At 42.0% G+C, this 22,954-nt stretch overlaps 2 protein-coding genes across 18 annotated transcripts in view; one reads left to right on the forward strand and one right to left on the reverse strand.

The window, feature by feature from the left end:
- ASTN2 (astrotactin 2) overlaps nt 1–22,954 on the reverse strand; it is a 1,062,617-nt gene that overhangs the window by 284,119 nt on the left and 755,544 nt on the right. The window lies entirely within an intron of this gene.
- TRIM32 (tripartite motif containing 32) overlaps nt 11,901–22,954 on the forward strand; it is a 13,823-nt gene continuing 2,769 nt past the window's right edge. The window contains exons 1-3 of one of the 10 annotated variants that reach the window (XM_049897093.1): nt 11,904–11,956; nt 17,359–17,454; nt 22,664–22,954. The exon at nt 22,664–22,954 is cut by the window's right edge and continues 2,769 nt beyond it. In XM_049897093.1, the coding sequence (XP_049753050.1) occupies nt 22,750–22,954 (205 nt within the window). In that variant the 5' untranslated portion in view covers nt 11,904–11,956; nt 17,359–17,454; nt 22,664–22,749. The other 9 variants (XM_049897096.1, XM_049897094.1, XM_049897095.1 and 6 more) reach the window with 9 other exon arrangements.

The raw sequence follows: 22,954 nt of genomic DNA on the forward strand, positions 1-22,954 counted from the left end.
GGGGCTAGGTGCTGGGGGTGGAAATATGAATGCTGGTTTATTCCTATACAGTAGTACTCAAGTGTGGTGATTTGATTGAGTTTATTGGTTGGGAAAGAAAAGTCAAAGAGAATGAGAGATTAGAGATATAACACAGAGAAGAGATAATTGATGGGGCAGATTATTGAAGAACACAGGAGAAGATGAACTCCCAAGTAGCGGTGGAAAGGATGCGGTCTGAATGTCAAACAGATCTGGGTCTGAATTTCAGTTTGGTCAAAAGTAAGCATTAGACCAGCGCCCCCATGTACAGTTATACTCGTTGTGTCCTGCATAAAGGTGTCAAGGGCAAGCAGGTGAGTGGACACTAAATCCAGCTTCAGGTTCACTCACCATGCCTGTGCCCAGGGGGTTAAAACCATCTGCAACGGGAACCTTTTCCTAATTTGCACAAAGGGTGATTTCTGGGCTACCCATGGCTCTGCATGTGACCATGGACAAGTTACTTCCTCTGTCAGAGCCTCTGCTTTTCTATGTGGAAAATAGGACTCATAAAAGGCATTATAGAGTTGTTGTGAGAATTTGAGATCATGTATGCCGGGCCAGACACTTAGCAGCCACACAAGAGATTTCAGTTTTCACTATTACCATTACTGGTATTGTTATAACAATATAGTTTACTTTTGAGACACAGTGAGCTGAGTATTTTAAAAAGGGAGAAGGTGAAAAGGAAACACATATCCTGAACTTCTATTCTTCACAAAGCACAAGGCATTGTGGATCTCATTGAATCTTCCCAACAGTGCTTTCGACTAGGAATATTACATTTTTTTTTTAAGACCATATTTTACAGCTGAGGAAACAGGGATTCTGACAGGTGACAGATTGTGGCCAAAGCTCCTTTTTTGTCAAATAGACCCCAGAAGATCATTAATGGGAAGTTTGCCTACTCTTCCCGAGATCCCAATTCCTCCTCTTTCTCAAAAACTGTGCTCAAAACTTATTCTCTCAAGGAAGGAGTCTAAAGATTAGTTCTCCTTAATTCCTTCCTTCTCCTTCCAGAAACTTCTTAAGGCTGGGGGCCAAGGAAGAAATTCCCAGAGGGATCATTCCTGGACAGGGTTTCAGGAACAAGAGGCTTCTAAGATGCAAATACCATGCTTTAGATGAAGATTACCAGACAGATTGTCCCGCTTGGAGATGGCCTTGAGGTAGGACAGCAGGCCAACAAGGCATACCAGGCTACCCTAGGATGGTGGGAGGATGTGATGGTCAAACCTCCAGGGTGGAGTGGACCTGGGGTGGGAACAGCTGGAGGCTGTGGAGGCTTTGGTAAGAGCAGCCACCAGGAACCAAAGGCCACCCTCTGGCGGCTTTCCTGGGGGACTCACAGTCTGGCTTTTACATGTCTAACTCCTTATTTTCATCAGAATCTTAACAATGTGCAGATTAAAAAGGTCACCTTTAAGGATGTTGAAAGGCATTATGTTTGGAGAACATTTTTGAGGTGAGTTATTTCTCAGATTAGCTGCCTTCTTCGCTGTAGCTGCACTGCCGGGGACTGGGGCTCATGAGTCCATCCACCAAAAACATTGAAAACAAAAATAAAGGGCTGAAACCCATCAGTGCCTCCTACTCTTGCATTTGAGGAAATCAGTACAATTAATATTAATAAGAGCTCTAATTTTACAGGCACGTATTTCAGGCCAGATGCTCTGCTTGGCATCCATTATCTCATCTGGTCTCTATGAATCCTAACAACAATAAGACCTAGGTTTCATTCTTTTTTTTACAGCTGAGGAAATGGAACAGGAAACCTTGGTGGCATAGTGGTTAAGTGCTACGGCTGCTAACCAAAGGGTCAGCAGTTTGAATCCACCAAGCGCTCCTTGGAAGCTCTACGGGGCAGTTCTACTCTGTCCTGCAGGGTCTCTATGAGTCGGAATCGACTCGATGGCACTGGGTTTGGTTTTGGGTTTTTGAGGAAATGGAAGCTCACAGAGATGAAATTAGTGACCCTGGAGGAGACAGATTGCGACCTCGACCTGTCTACTTGTAAGCACAATGTTAAGTTGCCCCTCATTCCACTACATTGCTAGAGACTCAGGTCTGGGCAGTTATAAATTCTGGAAATTATATGTCCAATTTCTTACTTCTGCCCATTTCATCATAGAGATTAAGAATAAAACTCTTAAAATAAGAATTTATGGACTATCAACAAGGAATTTGTTTAAAAATCATGGTGTTTCCACACAGTGGGGTACTATGTACTTAAAAAGGATATCAGGAAAATTTTGTATATGATATGGAGTAATCTCAAACAAATTTATTAAGTGAAGACAGCAAAGTGCAAAGCCGTGTTTATAGCGCTTTCTTTTAAGAAAAAGGGGGAGTATACATATATATATATACATATGAGATATACACATTATATTTCTCACTAAGAAACACTGAAAGGATTAACCAAAATGAATAAAAATGGTCACTTATAGAGGGAGGAAGGAAACAGGGTAGAGGAAGCGAGGATAGAAGCCAGAGTTTTTTTAGTGTATATTGTTCTATAGTTTTAGCTTTGAAACCACAAAAAAGTTTTACATAATTAAAAAAAAAAAGAAAGGAAAAAATAATTTCAATGAATTATATACAAACCGGGAAAAAAAGGAAGAAAGAATTATTTCAAGTGGCTTTAAAACACAATATATTGATGTTACATGCCTAATGAGAAATATTTCAAAGACAAAATGATATGCAAATAAATCTTAAACTGAATTCAGTGGCCTCATTGCTAATTATAATATTGGTTTTGTTATTTTGGGACTATTATATGTGTATTATGGACTATAGCATTGTGTTACTGTCATTAGGAACTAAGATTATTAGTTATTTATATTTACTTATACTAATAAATTTGTGTTATTAGTATAAATATTAATAATTTGTATTAATTTACATATATTTTTAATAAATTTGTGTTATTAGTATAAGTATTAATAATAATTTGTATTAATTTACATATATTAGCATAAGAGATGACCTACATAGGTATAAAGTCAGAAAAGTTAAGAAAAATTCTGGAAACTGAAATTCAAAGTGGAAATTCATATAAACTTATGATTTTTTTGTCTTAAGAAAAAAAAATCCAGAGCTTTGTCCACTGAAAAACCTACAAGTAATGACAACCTACCAGCAATAAATGTAACACCCAAATTCTTGTTTCTAAATACCATTTTCCACTAAAAGGAGAATTCTTGGGAAAATTTATGATTCCAAGTCTGGGACAGGCATGGTACAAGCTGAGCCTAGGACATCTTGTGCCAAAAAAGCAAAGTGGCTGTCAAGGACTAACGGAGTCATTTCAAAAGGACATCAGAACCAACTTAAAGGGGTTCTCACTGGCCTAAGATTGAACAATTTGATCATCAAAAAGAATAATGACCACAGTGGATAGAAATATATCAAATAAATAAATAAATTCCCAGGAATTCATAATGCTCCTCAAACCAAAAACCCGTCTAAGAATAAGGACGCTCACATCTGTTAAAGTAAAAGCAAAGAGATTTATTGATGGTAATATAATTCTCGAACTGGGGAGATACAAGGCAGGGAGGAATCTATCAAGTGCTTCAAGGGAGAAGTGTGTTTTTATAGTAAAGGTGAGGAAGGGGTGTGCATGATGGTCACATGGTCACAAGGTGGGTACACTATCATGGACTCTATCTTCCACTACCTTCTTCCTGGAACATCTTGAGTACACTCCTATAATCACATTTCTGACCTCTACCCTCATTGACTGAAGAGTGGCTTGGGGCAAGAGCCAGACCAGTTAAACAAAATAATTGATAGGGGGCCAGGGTCTTCTGGTCCCACCCAGCCAGAGGCCCAAGGCCATATGTATATGAATGGAAAGAAGCCAAGTTTACATTCTCAAGAATGCTGAAGCACGAGCTTATAACAAAATGGAGTTTTGATTTGGACCTCATGTCAGCCATTTTATTATACCAAATGCCACAGTTTTAGAGGTTCCCTAGCACAAACTCAAGCCAAACAAACTAATCAAAAAAAGAGCAAAGCCCTATGGGCAGTATTGGATATTGCTGGGAAATTGGCTTATTATTCTGATAATTGATAAATTAAAGGAAAAGAAGCATTAATCATACTTTTATCATACAAACTGTATTTCAGGGTAACCACAATTTTCTTTATGGAAGTTGTATTTCTTTGCCTGAGCTGCTATAACAAACTACTATAAACCAAAAACAATGGATATTTATTCTCTCACAGTTCTGGAAGCTAGAAGTTTGCAATCGAGATGTGGGGACGGGCATGCTCTCTCTGATGGCTCTAGGGGAGAATACGTTCCATGTCTTTGTCTTAGCTTCGTTTATTGCCAACAATCCTTGGCGTTCCTTCGCTTGTAGAAGCATGACTTCTAACTCTATTGTCACATGACATTTCTCTTTGTAGGTCTGTCTATTCTCCTCTTATTAGGACACCAGGTATATTGGATTAGGGGCCACCCTAACCCAGCAGACCTCATTTTAACTTGTCTGCATCTACAAAGACCCTATTTCCAAATAAGTTCAAATTCAAAGCTACTAGGGGCTAGGACTTTAACATATCTTTTGGGGGAATACAATTAAACCAATTGCAGAATATTGCAGCTAATAAAAGCAGAATGAATAATAGAATTATTCTAAGAAGGGGTCTCTAGTCTTCATCAGACAACAGGCAAAAAAGTTATGACTCCTTAGGTGAGAAACAATTTAAATTTTTTCATGAGGAAGTAATCAGCTAATCTGCAATGTGGAAAACCCTAAACGAAAAATAAGCTGATGTCCTCAACAAATAAATGCATGAACACAATTAAAAGAAGTAACTATTATAGATTGGAAACCCTGGTGGTGTAGTGGTTAAGAGCTATGGCTGTTAACCAAAAGGTCAACAGTTCAATTCCACCAGGCGTTCCTTGGAAACCCTATGGGGCAATTCTACTCTGTCCTATAGGGTGGATGTGAGTCAGAATCGACTCGACAGCAACAGGTTTGGTTTTTGGGTTTTATTATAGATTAAAGTAGACTTTCGAGGCTTATCAGCCAAGTATAGCATGTAAGCACTTCAATCCTTATTTAAACACACCCATTGTAAAATGATGCGTTTAGCTCACCTTTAAGGAAATTTGAATATGAACTATTAGGTGTGATGATGTTGAGATTATGTTAAAAAATAATTATCTGTTAGAGATACATACTGAGGTATTTACGGGAGGAATGATATGATATCCGGGATGTGCTCTAAAAGACTCCAACAGCAACAACAAAAAGCAAATTGAATGTGAAGGATAAAAAAAAAAAAAGCTGAAGCAAAATTGGCAAAATGTTGACAACAGTTAAAACTGGGTGATGGGCACACAGGGATCTACTATACCATTCTCACTCCTTATGTGTGTGCTTTAAATCATCCCCAATAAAACATTGAGAAAAGAGAGCTGCCAGGAGGGTTACACAAAATTAGTAAAGGCAATTATTGCCAAGGAGTGAACTGAGAGGGGTGTTTCACGCTCTACATTAAGTACCATTTGGTTCTTGTATCGTTCTCACTTGTATTATGTTTTAAATTTTAAATTTTAAAAATAGCAATAAAAATTTTTGTATCTGGGGAAAATAAAATAATGGATAAGCAGTGAAATGAGAAGAATATGTGGGGTAGAGGTGGAAGAGGGCAAGGGAAAGCAGATCATCCCTTTGTCTACAGCAGCCTTGTCATTGTTGTCATCATGTGCCTTTGAGGTGATTCTGACTCATAGTGGCAAATCTACTTGACAGAGTAGAACTGCCCCATAGGGTTTCCTAGGCTGTCATCTTTACAGGAGCAGGCCACCAGATATCTTCTCCCAGAGCAGCTGGTGGGTTCCGACAGCCGACTTTTTGGTTAGCAGCTAAGCACTTTACCTGTTGCACCAGCAGGGCTCCTTTTAGCCCACCTTAGGGGACACAAATGCCTATTAATTGGTGAGTAATAGTAAAAATATTATAGTAGCCACCAATAAAGAGAAAAGTTGGCTGAAACCCTGGAAGCAAGAGACTCAGGAAATCTGGTTTGGGACTGAAAAAGGATGTGGGATTTAGCAGGAATAAGGCTCATGGGAAATTTCCCATTGGCCCTCATTTAGCATTGAATTGAGTTGATGTTGTCGACACTACATGGAGAGTGTTCTCTGGGCAAGCCTTCAATGCTACTGACACTTATTAAGCACATACTTAGCCAGTGTTTGATTACTGCTGACCTTTGACCATCCACACTAGTTCACACCACCACAAATTGGATAAAGGTAATTGCACACAAATGTATAAGATGGTAAAATAAAATAAAGCTTCCATTTCTGAGTCAGCTGTTTTAATATCAACTCAAGAAAATATACCCCCACCCCGCCCCCCCAAAAAAAATCCCGCCCAAGGACATTTATGCAGTTTTATTTGTGATGGTTACATGTTCAAAGATGGGCTTGTCAACTTGATTCATTTGGATGTAGCCAGTTTAATACTATGAAGACCAGAGAAATATGATTTGAAACATTCTCCTGTATTATGTAAATAAAATATCGAACTTTATATGCATTAGAAAAACATTTGTTAAATACCTAGTATGATTGTAAGTATGGATGAAGAGATTAAAGGAGGACTTTGTAAAATAGAAGTGGTTATGTTAAGGTGAATTAGACCATTGTGATCCACAGGGCCTTCATTAACTGATTTTCAGAAGTAGATTACCAGGCCTTTCTTCCTGGTCAGTCTTAGTCTGGAAGCTCTGTTGAAACCTGTTCAGCATTTATATATCTGCTAGCAGGTGGATAAAGATGGCTCTTTTTAAGTATACTTTGATTCTGTAAAGTTAAATTGAATTCAAATATCTATTTAGCACCTATCATGTACCATGCATAGGCTAGACAGGGAAACATACATGAATTGTGTAAGGCATATGGAGATCAAGGTCAGAGTTTCAACAGAAAGTAGAACCAATTAGACAGTTAGATAGATAATAAGAAAGGCAGAGAAGCACTGAAAGAGGGGAAAAGGTACAGAGGGAGAGAAGAAGGGAGGGAAAGATGGAGGAAAGACAAAAGAGGAAAGGAAAGAAGGATGGAAAAAAGGAAGAAATGAAGAAAGTAAGGTGGGAGAGATGGAGGAAGAAAGAGAGGAAGGGACAAAAGGAAAAAGATAGGGAGGGAGGGAGGAAAAAGTAAGGGAGGAAGGAAAGGAAAAAGAGAACAGGGGAGCTAGGCAGACAGGTAAGTAGGCAGCCAGCCACTAAGATGGTCCCCAGTGATTCCCTCTTTCTGGTATTTACTAGCCTGTATAATCCTCTCCCCTTGAGCAACTTGCTTCTAGCCAATAGAATAGAGATTGAGGACATGTCACTTCTGTGGTTAGATTATAAAAAATCATGACTTCTGTCTTGCTAAGAGGTTCTCTTGTGCTGTCTTTGATGAAGCAAGCTGTCACATAGAGGCCCATGGGGCAAGAAACTGAGGGTAGCCTCTAGCCAACAGGCAGCAAGGAAGCGAGGCTCTCAGTTCAACAACCCTGAATTCAGCCAACAACCACGTAAGTGAGCTTGGACGTGGATCCTTCCCCAGTTGAGCTTTCAGATGAGACTCCAGCCCTGGCCAACAACTTGATTGCAGCCTTATGAGAGGCCATGATGCCGAGGACCCAGCTAAGCTGCACTTGAAGTCCTGACTTACAGAAACTGTAATATAATAAATGTGTGTTGTTTTAAGCTACAAACTTGTAATTTGTTATGGAGTAATAGATAAGTAATACAGAGAGACAGATATAATTTTATATTACTTCATGGGAGTGCTAGTAATTATAAACCTCTAGACTCAGACAAACTCTGTTAGGATGTACTAGTGTTTTAACTCCTTATATTTTCTTCCCTACGTTATATAATCAAGAAATGTCTCTTCCCCTTCAAACTTCAGTTGCTAAATGGTAAAAAAAAAAAAAAGGGGGGGGGGAGAATATTTTGTTGAGAAAAGTCATAGTGATAATGATAATGACAGTAAAAAATGATAACTGTAACTAACACTCAGCACTTATTCTTTATCAGGCAGCGTTCTAAGTCCTTTGGATCTATTAAACCATCTAACATTCCCAACATTCCTACCTGGTTGTTGTTGTTGGCTGTCAGCCATTAAGTTGGCCCCCAACTCGTGGTGACCTTGTGCATAATAAAATTAAACACCGCTCAGTCCTGTGCAATCCCTATGTTCAGTTGTGGATCGGACTGTTGTGATCCATTCAATTCTCAATGGCTGATTTTTGGAAGTAGATCTCCCCAGGCCCTTCTTCCTAGTCCATCTTAGTCTGGAAGCTCTGACAAAATCTGTTCAGCATCATAGCAACACCCAAGCCTCCACTGGCTAACTGGTGATGGCTCTGCACGAGGTGCATTGGCCAGGAATTGAACCTAGGTCTCCCGCATGGAAGGTGAGAATTCTACCACGGAACCACTTTTATACTACTACTATTATTTTATACTACTACAACTACTATTATACCTCTTTTGCAGAGGAGAAAAGTTAAGTAAATAGAGACTGAATAACTTGTCCAAGGTTACACGTTTGTTAGTTACAAAAAGTTACCAAGCATTACTTCAAATCACCTTCTCCTCTATTCCCTAACAAACTTCGCAGGTGAGTGTAGCTGAAATTCTAACCTAGATCTGTCTGACTCCAAACCCCTTGCTCTTCTCACTACAGAATGATGTATTTAATAAGTAAATGTATTTATCATAATAATAAATGCAATATAACGAACACTTCTACATGTTAAGCAAAGAGCTAAGCTTTTTACATCCAATATCTCATTTCGCTCCTGATAATCATCTGAGTTAGTTATTGTTATCCCCGTTTTGAAGAGAATAAAAAAGGCATTAAGCTAAGAACCTCCTTTGTAAGTGAAGAAAACAATACTTAACTCATAGAATGGTTTAAATGTTGAGTCAGAGTATGTTACGTTAAAGTGCTGAATAAAGAATATTTAAAGTGCTCCACAAAGAATATTTTTTAAATGTATCCATGTCTAAGGAATGCTAATATTGTGCCAGGTTGTGCAAACCCACAGGACAAAAAATGAGTGATATCCCCGGAGTGTTTATTTTACTGTGAGATCATGTGGTAATTAATTGAACTTGTAAGTAATTTAAACATTAAAAAAAAACACCATCAAGCAAACACTGTTTTTTTGTTTGTTTTTTAAGGGAAAAGAGAGGTGTTTTGTTTTTGTTTTAAATGGCATGCCTGAGCTACATCCCCAGACTGTTAGGAGTACTGTGAGCTCTCTTCTGTGATTGGGGAAACATCAGTATATATATATGAACAGTTTTTAACTGAAACTCTGGGCTGATAACTGTGGTTTTCAGCAACCAGGCTGCTAAATCTCCCTTCCACCACCACCTACTTGAGAAGGGGATATAACTCAGGTCTCAGGGCAGGAAAAAATGATTTGACAGCAACCCTCCCATATCCCCCACCTGCAATACAGGGGTTGGGAGAAATACTGCAGGCCCCATTCAGAGGGGCTCCCTGCCCATTCTATGGAGCAGGCCACACTGAGTCTCCAACATGGCAGAAACCTAGAAGCCCAGCCCACTGCCATCGAGTAGATTCCAACTCATAATCCCTGCTCTTTTCCGACGCTTCTGCTCAGAACAGCTCATCCCAGAGCCCTTGCCTTGGCAGGCTCACAGTCTGTGGTCAAAATGACAGCAAAGATTTGCCCTTTATTCTGTTTTTCCAAGTACTATGAATTCTTTCGCTCTTACACCAAATCTTACTTAATAAAATAGGAAGATAGCTGGTGTCATAATATGTGGGCATAGTCTTTCAGTGACTGTATGGGGCATATCATGAGCCTGATGAGCCTGGGTTTATAGCCCGGCTCTACCACTTCCTAGGTAATGACTACAAGAAAACTAGTGAATCTTTCAGAGCCTTGGTTGCCTCTTCTGTAAGCTGGTGCTACTGATAGCTACTGGAAAAGTTGTTGAGAAAACTAATTGCGACTTGTGACAATATATGTGAAATGCCTGGCATATTGCCTGTGCTCGAAAAACAGCAGCTCTTACCTGACTGACCCCCCCCCCCCCGCCCCAGGTCACACAGGACATGTGATTTGCCTAAGGTCACATTTCAGAATCTGACTCACTTAGTAACTCTTAGGTGCTGGGCTCTGTGCTAGCTGGTGCGACTACGAACAGGCATTGCCCTTCAGGGAGTTCACAGGTCTGGAGAAGATCACCTGTAAGTAGATAACTTAAGGCCAACCTTGTATATGCTGCATGAGAAGTCATCAACTTGAAACTCCTGCAGCTTGCTGAACATGCAATGAACACCTCAGAACTCCCAGGAGCCCAGGAAGGTGGGAGAAGCAAGCACCCTGGTCCCCTGGCCCTCTGAGGTTTTTGTCTGCACCCACCAGCTGCCAATTCTGAGCAAAACCTACCCTGGGCCCTGTAGTACCAGACTGGGCTCCCTCCTCAGTCCAGTCCTGAACTCAACCTATACTTGGCCTATCTGCTAAAACCCCAGATGGCAAGTTCATCACTGGGGCCTGAGCCTCAGAGCTCTATTGCAACCCGTGAGTCCAGAAACACCAGGCCTGTTCAGCACATGCCATGAAGTACACCAAGCCAGGCTCCTGTTGGCCTCAATATTCCAGAAGCTGAGGCTTTTCAAACCAGCAGTTCGGAGGATGTGAGAGCTGATCTTAATTTTTAAAAAAGCAGCTACCGTTAATTAAGTACAAACCATTATACTTCTATAATCTCAGTTAATCCGTATAGCAAACCTCATCTCCATTTAGAGATTAAAAACAAAAAAAGTTAAAAAGCGAAGTTTCTCAGAACTGAGTAAAATCTGGGCTCTGATACTAATAAGCATGTGGCCTTCTTATTCAACCATCTAGGCATCAGCTGCCTTTTCTCACTGGGTCATGGTAAAGAGTAAGTGAGTTATGTCTATGAAGTGCTCACCATACCTGCAGTCAGACATTAAATGCTCAAAGGATGTTCTACAATCCTTGCTGGTTGTTTTATCATTGTTCAGCATCACATAGCTCAATGGGATTTTAAACCCAAGCTCATCCTACTTCAAAACTATATAGTATTATCCATAACTTTATAGTATGGTCATCTGCAGGGGCAGGTAGCTGGACTCAAACAATCTAACTGGCTGCAGATCTTGGTCAAGCAATAGGTCAGACTGCCTCCCACCTGTGAGGGGTCTACCCTTCAGTCTGCAGGGTCAGGAGCTGTAGTGTGTGTCTCCGCATCTACCTCTGCTATCAGCCTCCCTTCTGAGTAGGTGAAAAACTCCTTCACAATAGAAAACTGTTTACAGATAAGCTTGTCTCTAATAAGCAGTGTGTCATAGAAATAGGGAAACCAGGCACTGCCCTTCTAAGAAATCCAGGTTCTGTGCCTGCCCCAGAATGAAAGTTTTATTCTTGCCTTGACCCTTTTCTCAGACTGGGACGCTGAGGTTCAGAGAGGCTTTTCTCTGAGTTGCCCAGGCTCAAAGGAGAACTACTCCTGGTGATCGCCTTTTAATGAAAGGGTTAAGATATTGGGATTTGGAGTCAGTCACGCGCCTGCAGGTTTGGCTCCTGACTCGTCGAGTGGATATGGGCAGGACCCATATGCCCTTGGGCCTCAGTTTCTTAATTTACACAATGGAGACAGAAAACTGGATTAAGCATGGTTTACAGCCCCACTTCTTGCTCTCACCTGGCCCTAGAGCCCCGAGCTAGGGCTAGCCCGACTACAAGCCCCGGCATGCCTCGGGAGGGCGGAGCCCAGTGAAGGACAGGCGGTTTTGCCAATCGGCGCCGGTCAAGGAGCGCGCGGCGGCGCGTGCGCAGAGGGCGGGGGCGGGTGGGCTGGCGGCGGTGGACGCGTCGGAGCTGCGGGAGGTCAGGTAGGGGGCGGGCAGGAGGGTCGGGGACAAGAGACCCTGGCCCGAGTCGCGGACAACGGCTGAGCGGCGGGGAGGGGGGCTGTGCTGGCGTGTAGAGGCTGGGCCCGCGCCCGACTAGCAGGGTCTGGGGATCGGATCTGAGGAGTAGCTCTGGGGTGGGGGTGGGGGTGGGGCAGTGAGGGGCAGGCTCCGGAGGGATTCGATGTGGCTGAAGATCTCAGGGGAGATGCAGCGCTTGGGGCGGAGGCGAGGGTGGGGTGGGGTGCGAAGACTTGCTGTGCAACATCTCAGGAGGTATGAGGTAATACGGGGGCCCGGAGGAGACGGGGTGCAGCATCTGGTAGGTTCGGGGAATCTAAGGGCCTTGGAAGGGTTTGGGGGTGCAGGATTTCGGAAATAAGAGGGAATCGGGGTCCCTGATGAGATTTAGGGTGCAACATCTCAGGAGATTCGAGGAAATCTCGGGACGCCAGGCATTTGTTTGGGCAGGGCAAGATCTGAGATCAAAAGGAGCAGGGTCTGAGGCGATCCTAATTGCTAAAGAGGGAGGGTTTTCCTGAGTAGGATCTGGGAAAAATTGAAGTGGGGAGTTCTTGGGGGAATCAGAGGGAAGCAACATCTTGTTAGAAAAAAGAAGAGACCTGGCTAAGATTTGAAAGCAACACATGACATGGGATGGGTGAAAGGAGAAGGAGCAAGGTTTGAGGATGGCACAGTGCCTGGTAGAATACAGAGAATGGAGGATAAGATCAAGAGAGAGCAGAAATCTGAGGTGTGGGATCAGGGTGTTTGGAAGGAGTTGGGGTACAGGGCTGAAGGCTTCAGAGATTTGGAAACGGATTAAGGGGTCTTTATCAAAGGAATTTGGGATGCATGGGTGAAGAATTGGCGAAGGTTGCAATGTAGAGCCCAAAAGGTTAGACTCTTGTATTGTGAGATGGTTTGGAACACAATTTGGAGAGGATTGAACAGGTTGCAGAATTAAAGGACTCTGAATAGGTCTGTGGGTTGGCGACTTGGGCTGCTAAAAGAATTTTCTTGAAATCTCTACATGGGAAGCAAAAGGAGTTTGGGGACCCAAGAACCTAGAAGTAATATGGAAGTGTATATATGAGTATGAGTTCAGGGGTTCAGGAATGAAGTTATAGATCATCAGAGATCAGGACTCCTGAAGAAGCATGACTTCCCCTCAGAGGGGCAGAATCTCCTTCACTTTTCCAGCAAATATCCCTTGTCATGAGGCTGGCATGGTACACCACTAACTCCACTCTGACCCTGGGCCAGCTGAAAGTGGTAGACTTTGGGGAGAAGATATTGGTGAAAGGGAGGATAAAGCAGAAAACTGTTCAAGGCCATCCTTCTAGGTCCTGTCTTCCCTACCCCTACCTCTGCACCATGGAGGTGCTAGCAGATAGTGTGTGAGATGTCCAGGGAAATGAGTGAAACATTATCTCAGGCCTTATTTTCCTCATCAGCTAAATAAAGTGGATTGAATTAGATCATATTATTAAAAAAGAAATTGTTGCTGTCGAGTCGATTTCAACTCATAGTGACCCCGTATATAAAAAATAATAATAATAATTAGGACCCATTTAAAAACCAAAGAGTCAGTGGCTTTGTGAATGAGGTGTTTGTTTTGGCTGGGAGAAGGGCAAGAAAAAGGGAGCTCAGGGTTCAGCATTTAATCCTTTGCAAGTCTCTAGAGCAGTGGTTCTTAACTATGGGTGATTTTGTCCAGCAGGGGACAGTTGGCAATGTCTGGAGATGTTTTTTGGCTGTCAGAATAGGGGTTTGGGGTACCGCTGGCACCCAGGGGGAAGAGGCCAGGGATGCTGCTAAACTTCTTACAATGCCCAGGAAAGCCCCCAGAACAAAGGATTATCCAGCTGAAAATGTCAATAGTGCCAAAGTTAAGAAACCCTACTGTAGAGTCATATCTGAGGTTCTAATGCTGGCTCTGTTTCTTCTGATTTAGTAATCTTGAGTGAGTTATTTAATCTCTTTGCCTTGGCTCTTCATTTGTAAAATGGGGTTCTTAACAGGACCTACATCATAGAATTATTGTGTGAATTCAGTGAAGTGAGTCAGGGTGCCCCGTGTGTGGCATATAGCAAATATACAATAAATTTGGCAATTTTTAGTTTTTATATCCACTTTTCCAGTTTTCACAACAGTCTTATTAAGTGTCTCTATTATATCCAGTTTTACACATGAGGGAACTAAAGCTTAGAAAAGGGAAGCTACTTGCCCAAAGTTTCATAGCTAGCAGTGAAGTCAGAGCTAGGCTCATATCCAGATCTCTGTAGCTGTATATTCTCTCTTTTCCTTGCTTCTTTTTTTTGTGGGGGCCTGTTTAGTCTTATTATCTCAGCCCATTCCCCTTCAAAGTAAAGGAGGATTGTCCAGTTGGTATCAGTGAATATCAAACAGAACCCTAGAAGGGGTATTCTATATGATTAGGTAGGGAGTAACCGTGGACTTTGTTCTTGGTTTGCTATTAGACCAGGACCAATGGGTGGATAAGGGGAGGAGCTTAGGTTAGCAAGCAGGATGAGGTGCATGGGACCAGAGGGTGAGGTATGGAGGCCCTTGGCTTAAAAAAAAATACAACCGCATAGCAGGGAAGGCAGGAAGCTGAAGGCCATCAAACCAAAGGAGAGTAATTACTGTTCTGAATGATCTCTTTTGGGCTTCTTTCCCCTGGGACAGAATAGCCACACTGGCTCTCTCAGCTCAAAGACTAAGCTACTTAAAGCATTGCTGAAGCCAGCACAGAAACAGCTGGATTGGATCTGAGGGCAAGAGACTCAGCTGGAATACCTCACCCTCCCCAAGGGAAATATTTAATGAGCATTGAATCGGCCTGGGAATCAGAGGCCTGAAGTCCAGTGTCCTTACTCTCCTGCTAATTTACTGTGTGACCTTGGACAAGGACTTGTCCTATCTGCCTCAATCTGTTACAAATAGCTACCATTTGTCACTTATGTGCTAAGTAAAAGATCCCTGGTGGCACAGTGGTTAAAGCACTTGGCTGCTAACTAAAAGGTCAGCAGTTTGAACCTATTAGCCACTCTGCAGGAGAAAGATGTGGCAACCTGCTTCCATAAAGCTTTATAGCCTTAGAAACCCTACAGGACAGTTCTACTCTGTCCTGTAGGGTGGCTATGAGCCAGAATTGACTCGATGGCAGTGGGATGTGCTAAGTGTGTGTACTCCACATGTGTTATCTCAGTTAATCCTGACAATGACCCTGCCAACAATCTAGTTGTTATGCCCCATTTTACAGATGAGAAAACTAATAGGTTAAATGACTCACCCAAAGCTACACAGCAAGTGACAAAGCTGGGATGACAGTCCAAGTCTAACTCCAGAGTTTTAATAGTTTTATTAGATAGGCTTTTCCAACTCTAAGAGCCCATGTATCCATATCTGGAGCCTATATGTCTAAACTTCTAGGTGGTAGCGAGAAGTTTACAGGACCCTTGAAGTGGATCATTGACTATGCACACCTGTGACACTCTCTCCATTATGTCTTCTAGTAGAACAATTAGATTTAAAAATCATCCCTAGGTGCCTTTACCAGCCTCTTAGCTGGACTCTTCCTAGAGGCATTGGCAGCCAAATCAGCCAGGGAATTCTATAACATATCTTTTGAGTCAGCATGGTTTTATGGCTTGGAGTCAACACTCCTGGATTTGAACCCCAGTTCTACTGCTTACCATGTTTGAAACCTTGGACAGATTCTCTGAGCCTCTGATTTATAAAACCCACCCACTGCCTTTGAGTCGATTCCGACTCATAGCGACCCTATAGGACAGAGTAGAACTGCCCGATAGAGTTTCCAAGGAGCACCTGGCGGATTCGAACTGCTGACCTTTCAGTTAGCAGCCATAGCACTTAACCACTATGCCACTAGGGTTTCCCTGATTTATAAAGAGGTATAATACTTGATAGAGCTTTTATGAGAATAAGAAATAATCTATGAAAGGTGCCTGGCACTCATGAATGGCACTTGTTTTATGAGAGGAAGGCAATGCTGGAAGGGAACTATGTTGCCATGCCGGATTTTAGTGACCCTAAGCAGCCTCTGTCAGTTACCCCAAGATTCTCATCCCCTTTTATACTTTACCTAAGATCTGCTTACAGAAAACAAAAAAACCAAACCCATTGCCGTTGAGTTGATTCTGACTCATAGCAACCCTGTAGGACAGAGTAGAACTGTCTCACAGGGTTTCTAAGGAGCAGTTAGTAGATGTGAACTACCGACCTTTTGGTTAGGAACTGAATGCTTAACCACTGTGCCACCAAGGCTCATGATTAAATGAACACACGTGAATGCAAAGAAAGGACTCAACGGAAAATTGAGTTGGTTGAGATGAGTTGGAGGTGCCCCAAGAGAAGACTGCTGATTTTTCCCTTGACCTTTATCATCTGAGTTATAATGGCAGCATTATTGCTACCCAGATGTATGTGGAAGATGCAAGGGAAACTGTCTAGGCCCTTCAGTTTTAGAGGAAGACAAAGACAGGTATCGGGCAAGCATTTTTCTAGCAAACCCTATTGCTAACATTTTCTTCCCCAAAAACATACTTCCTTCTGAGTTTTATGTATCCCAGATGGGCTCAACTTTGGGGTCGTGCCTCTGCAAGCCCCCATTTATTGAGTTTCTCTTAGCTCTCTGCAGGTGCCCTAAATGCCCTGAGTCAACTGCATCCAGATCCTCTCCCACACACAGGACTGGGTGAGTGTCAGGTGGTGACCTCACAGACTTTCTTAAAATCAGTCTTGTTGGCCACTCCCAGAGAATGACCATGGAGGGCATGGAGATGGTTATGCACTTGATTAGCATTTTGTTAAAATACAGGAGGAATAAATACAGTTTTGGAAGCCAACGTGAAAGAAGATGTGATAAACCTTGCAAAAACAAATCAAAATAACAACAACAAATCAAACCAGGAGAGTGTGTCAATAGTAGAACCTTTATGTCTTATGAAAAAAAGTAAAGTACTACTTTTACATGTTTTCTGCATTTTACATGAAGTGCTTTTTTCATATCTGCTTTTGCTCAAAATTATATCCCCCGTGCCTTTCAGTGTGCCTAACTCATAATAGGTCCTCAGTAAATATTTAACCAATTGCTTAATCAAGGTTCTCCAGTTTTGCTCCTGGTTTAGGTCCCCAAAGTGCCGATACGAGTATGAGAAGTAGTCATCTAGAGAACTACCCCATGGTGGGGACTCAAGCATTGGATGGTGATTTTGAAACCTTAGGTCATCTCTATTCCTTTGATTCTGAGGTCAGGTAAAACAATCTCCAATGAAGGCTCAGAATTTTTATTGTTGAAATGTATGTATCTGATGCCTTGGGCCTGTTGAAAAGTGACTATTCATTTCTTCTCATAGGCTGGGTTCTGAAGGTGGCTGCTGCTGCTCCTCCTACTACTAAAACCCATTATTTGCTGCGCGGTTAATTGTTTTCCTGGCTTGGTACTGTGCTAAGTAAGTGCTTTACACACATAATCTCATTTAATCTCTACAGGGACCCTGCGAGGTAGGTACTATTACAAAGCTCCTTTTCCTAGATAAATAAAGACAAAAAAGAAGTAACTTCCGGAAGTGTGCACAAAAGTGGTATAGGGAGGATTAAAATCCAGAAACCCTGATTCCTGAGCCCACTTTCTTCATCTGTACTTTTGTTCCTAGTTCTGTGATAGGATTTATGAGGTCTGAATTTCCTCTTGGTCTCAGTTTCCTCATCTATGTAATGGGAACCAATTATCAGGACGGATCAGTCCCTGGAGAAGGACATCATGCTTGGTAAAGTGAGTGTCAGAAAAGAGAAGAAGACCCTCAGCAAGATGGAGTGACACAGTGGCTGCAACAGTGGACTGAAGTATAACAATGATTGTGGCTCAGGACCTGGCAGTGTTATACATAGGGTTGCTATGAGTTGGAACCAACTCCATGGCACCTAACAAAAAACAGCATATGATGGGGCGATTGAAGTAAGATCCTCTTTGAGATCATTTCTAATTCTAGCATTATATATTTAGTCCTGCTAGAAGGAGCCCTGGTGGCGCAGTGGTTAAGAGCTTGGCTGCTAACCAAAAGGTCGGCAGTTCGAATCTACCAGCCCTTCCCTGGAAACCCTATGGGGCAGTTCTACTCTGTCCTGTAGGGTCGCTATGAGTCAGAATCGACTCAACAGCAGTGTTTTTTTTGGGGGGGTTTAGAAGGAACAGAGGATCCCTGGTGGTGCAGTGGTTAAAGCACTCGGCTGCTAACTGAAAGGTTGGTGGTTCGAACCCACCAGCCTCTCCACAGGAGAAAGATGTGACAGCTTGCTTCTGTAAAGATTTATAGCCTTGGAAACCCTATGGGGCAGTTCTACTCTGTCCTATAAGGTCATTATGAGTCAGAATCAACTCGACGGCAGTGGGTTTAGTGGGTAGAAGGAGCTGCAGCAGCCTGTGTTTTGAGTAAGAGATATTCTGGGTTTGTTTGCCCGTCGGTTTCTAACTTGGATATCTAGCACCCTCAGTCAGATCCCGCCGAAGCTGACCAGTCCTTTCATTCAACATTCTTTGCCTTTGCATGCCGTGAGAGGAAAGGCTCTTCATTCTCTGAAAGTTCATTTTGTAAACTGAATGCTTTATTAGTATTAGTCATTTTATTGTTAATATCTTTTTCATTGTTATTGAATTATAATAAAACAGCGACCTTTCATTGCATTTCAAGCATTTACCCCTAGTCATCACTGTAACCTTTTTATAAATTAAAAAAAACAGGTTTAGAGAGGTTAAATAACTTGCCTACTCTCCCCCAACTTGAAAATGATAGTGTTAAGATTTGGACCCAGCTTTGTCTGACTCCAAGATCCATAGTTTTGTCTTTTTTTTTTTTTTTTTCCTACTACCCATATTACTAATTTCACAAACTGGGGAAAAAACAGCGGTGCCAGATGCTGGCTAGATGAGGCTGGGGTATAATTACAGAGCTTTCCTGAGGCTTAGGGCGGTCAGAACAGACACAGCTTAAGGGGTAGATTCTCATATGAAACTGAGGAGATGGACTATGGGATGTGCAGTATTTATTATGATATCAAAGAGGCGAGGGTGGGGGTAAACTGAAGTCTAGTCTTTTTAGGGAAACTGAGATCAAATTGACCTTCTGTCCGGGTCATCGACCGGTATTAATAATGCCAAATGCACCCTTCAGAGGAGAGAGGCTGTATCTGTCACACAGCTCCGATTGGGGCTGCCATCTTTCAGAAAGTACAGTTCCCAGGTCTTGGAAATGGGAGAAGTGATCCTGGCTTTTTCCAGGTCTGAGTCTTTCTCCATGCCCGATGCTTTAGTGATGAGAACTCTTGTTTCCCAGGCAAAGCTTGGCAGCTTCAGGGCAGAAATCCTTGGCATTTTCTTCTGCCTCAGAGAGCCTAGTGAAGCTGCAGACAGCTGAGATAATTTGGGGTATGGATGTGGGCACAGTAAATCCATCTTTTAAAAGCAGATGGCTTAGACAAGCAGGTGGGAAGCTTTTTAATTGAAGGAGGTGGAATGATCTTCCAGAAAGCTGGGGAAAGAATTTGCTGGTATTTTGATGAGTTGGCAGACTTGTTTAGTTAGCCGATCTGCAGGGCAAGCTTTGAGAAGAACAGATGTCCCTGTGCATTGTAAGGTAACATGCTCGGGATCCAAACACCAAATGGTGCTCTCAGTCTGGTGTCCCAGATGATAGAAGAGAGGGCCGGAACTATTGGTTTAGAATTGAGACTGTCTGCATGGATTTTGGGTTGCGGTTTCTATCAGCATTTCTATACTGTTGCCCCAGACATATGGTGTTTAAGAATTCAGCATTCAGTTTCGGGTGTCTACATGAGACCCCATAGTTTCATATGTGATAATTTATTTCATTGAGACATGGGTTTGAGTCATAATGGGTTGCAAGGCTGATGTGTGGGAATGGGTCACTTAGCTAATAAATGAATCTAAACCATTCCATTGCAGGTGAATCTCATAATTATTGTCCCTTCTTGGAGAATATGGTCTAGGGAACACTACTTGATAAGTGTTATATGACAGTTTAAAAAAAAAAAAGCTTAAATAATGTTGGGCTGAATAAAGTTAAAAAATACCTGTACTGCAGGATTTCTGAAAACTTTTAATATTGCTGATACATACTTAAAAGAAGGAAAATATAGTTTACGGTTTTATGAAACCTACTTGACCAAAGTGGTTTCCCTTCCAGCACAAGGTGAGATTGAGTTTAGATTAACTGTGCATGCCTGCTATTGAATATTTGTCAGATTGAATTCCAAAGCTAAGTATTTTTTTTGTAATATATACCTCTGTTTTGAGTCTTCCTTTTCTCTGTGCCTGGAGAAAGAATAGATCACATTTGCAAAGCTTTCCCCAGCTTGCTGTGTTGTCCTTAAAACCAAGCTAACTTGCCCTCCACCTTCTCCTTTTCTTGATGGCTGACTATCTGCAGATCACGAGACTACACAGGTGTAGCTGTAGGGCTTAAGTTTAAAAAGGGCTGAATTTGTCCATGTGCCTCACCTTGTTAGATCTGTTCATTCTAATTTTGGGTATGCATTGACAATGACATAAGGCTGCAGAACACTGAGATCCCTGTGGCTGTGCTTCACAGGTACATGTCCTCTGGACTACTTCGTGAGGACATGTGGATTGAGCAGGGTAGGGGTGTTCGTGCTATGTATTGGGTGAAGTAGGGGGTGTCCCAGGCTAGAAATAAGCTGTCTTGTTAAGGCAGTATGATTTTTTAAATGATAACGGGCTTGAGTCTTTGGCCATTTTAGCTCTTCCCTATCTCCTCCCTCCCACCAGTCCACTCAGCTTTCAAATGTTACTAATTATACTTATGGAATATTGTTTAAATGCATCTTCTTTCCATTTCCACCCCTGCTCCCTAGTTCAGACACCACAGTACCTCTCCCAAACTATTCTGCAGTACCTTCCAAACTAGTTTCTCTTGTTTTTCCCCCTACTTTATTCCAGCTTTGCAGTTCCCTGCCCCCAAAACATTCATGAATGCCTCACCGTGCCCTTCAAAATGAAGTTCAAAAGTGTCATTTTGGTTCTGAACACCCTTTATAATCATTCCCCAGTTTACTTTTCCAAACCTGTTACTCTTTTCCCCCGTATGCTCCCACAATTCTAAACTGAAGGATGCGAGAAAAGAGAACCAACATTAATTTGACTTTTTTGGTGCTGGGCCAAATCTTAGCATTCTGCACACTATATATATTATCTTATTTGATCTTTACCAACCGTGTGAAGGCTAAGTGTTCTCTGTTGTCTTTCTAATACACTACACTTCTTGCTCTTTCCCCTGCTTTCCAACCTTTATAAGGCCTTGCTCTCTGCCTGAGATGCCCTTTCTCCTATCTCCATATTATCTGTGTATCCTTCTGTGTCCCATATCAAATCCCATATCCTCTCTGAAAATTCCATCTCCCTTCAAATTAGAATGAATTGCTCTCAATCTTCATCAAACATGGTTTATACTGTTTCATTTATGATACTACTTTCTCCCTCGATTTTTGTTTATTTACATGCCTGTTCAACTAAAATCCGAGCATTTGAAGATCGGGGTCTGTGTCCTGAAAACCTTAGTACCCAATAGACTTGTATGGATGGATAGTTCGTAGGTAGGAGAATAGATGAATGGAAAACACACATTTTTTTGTCTAATGCTTTGCTGATGACTTAAAGCTAATCATCATAACTTTGTATTACTCTGGATACTACCTAGGCTCCTGACATACCAAGAGAAACTCTTAGACTGCCATGCTCTTGCTCATGTAGTTTTCTTTGCCTAAAATGCCTTTATTCCTCACTGTCCTTTTTTTCAAGATATAAATCAGGTATGTCACCACTTCTGTGACACCTTTGCTGGTTCCTCTAAGCAGAAATCAGTTACTCTGTCCATTTTGCTCCCTCTGTTATACTTATTCCTTTTACTGTAGGTGATTTTCCTATGTTTTTCTCCTAATAAAAACTATAAGCTTTCACAAAATTTAAAATTAATTACTAACATTTATTACAACCATACTACTTGTCAGGTGTTATACTAAGTAGCCTGTAGTCATCATGTTATTTAGCCCTTACAGCAACCACATAAAGGAGACACGGTTATTATTTCTGTTTTACAGATGGGCGATGAGGAAACTGAGCTTTGGGAAGTTGAGGTTATACTTCCCTAAGGTGATGCAAGTAAGAAAGTATCAGAGATGAGTTTCTGAAGCCTGACTCCAGAACTTGAATTCTTATCCACTGTGCAGTACCTTGTCTGCTTTGTTACCCTGTGTATCACCATCACCTAACACAGTGTTAGGTGCCCTCAAGTCATTTTTGACCCATAGCAAACCCACATGACAGAGTAGAACTGCCCCATAGGGTTTTATTGGCTGTGATCTTTAATTAATAGTAATTGCAGATTGCCAGGTCTTTCTTTCTTGGGAGCCACTGAGCGGGTTCCAGCCACCAACCTTTTGGTTACAGTCAAGCACTTTAAACATTTGGGCTGCCTGGGCTCCTTTAACATTTAGTAGGCCTCAGTAAATATTTGTTAAATAATGGAATGATTGAATGAGTGATTTTAGCCATTCTGTAAATATTTCTTGAATGAATTAATTCATATAGGTAGTAGGAAATGAATAATGGTTTCTTTTTTTCTTTAGCAGGAATTCGATCCCCTGGGGCATGAATACAGGTGGTAAGCTATTCAGTTCCGGCTGTGTTAGCAGAATCTTTCCAAGGAAGAGTAATGGCTGCGGCAGCAGCTTCTCACCTAAACCTGGATGCCCTCCGGGAAGTGCTGGAATGCCCCATCTGCATGGAGTCCTTCACAGAGGAGCAGCTTCGGCCCAAGCTCCTGCACTGTGGCCATACCATCTGCCGCCAGTGCCTAGAGAAGCTACTGGCCAGTAGCATCAATGGTGTCCGCTGTCCCTTTTGCAGCAAGATCACCC

The sequence above is a fragment of the Elephas maximus genome, chromosome 9 (assembly GCF_024166365.1).
Source record: "Elephas maximus indicus isolate mEleMax1 chromosome 9, mEleMax1 primary haplotype, whole genome shotgun sequence".
Lineage (NCBI taxonomy): Eukaryota > Metazoa > Chordata > Mammalia > Proboscidea > Elephantidae > Elephas > Elephas maximus.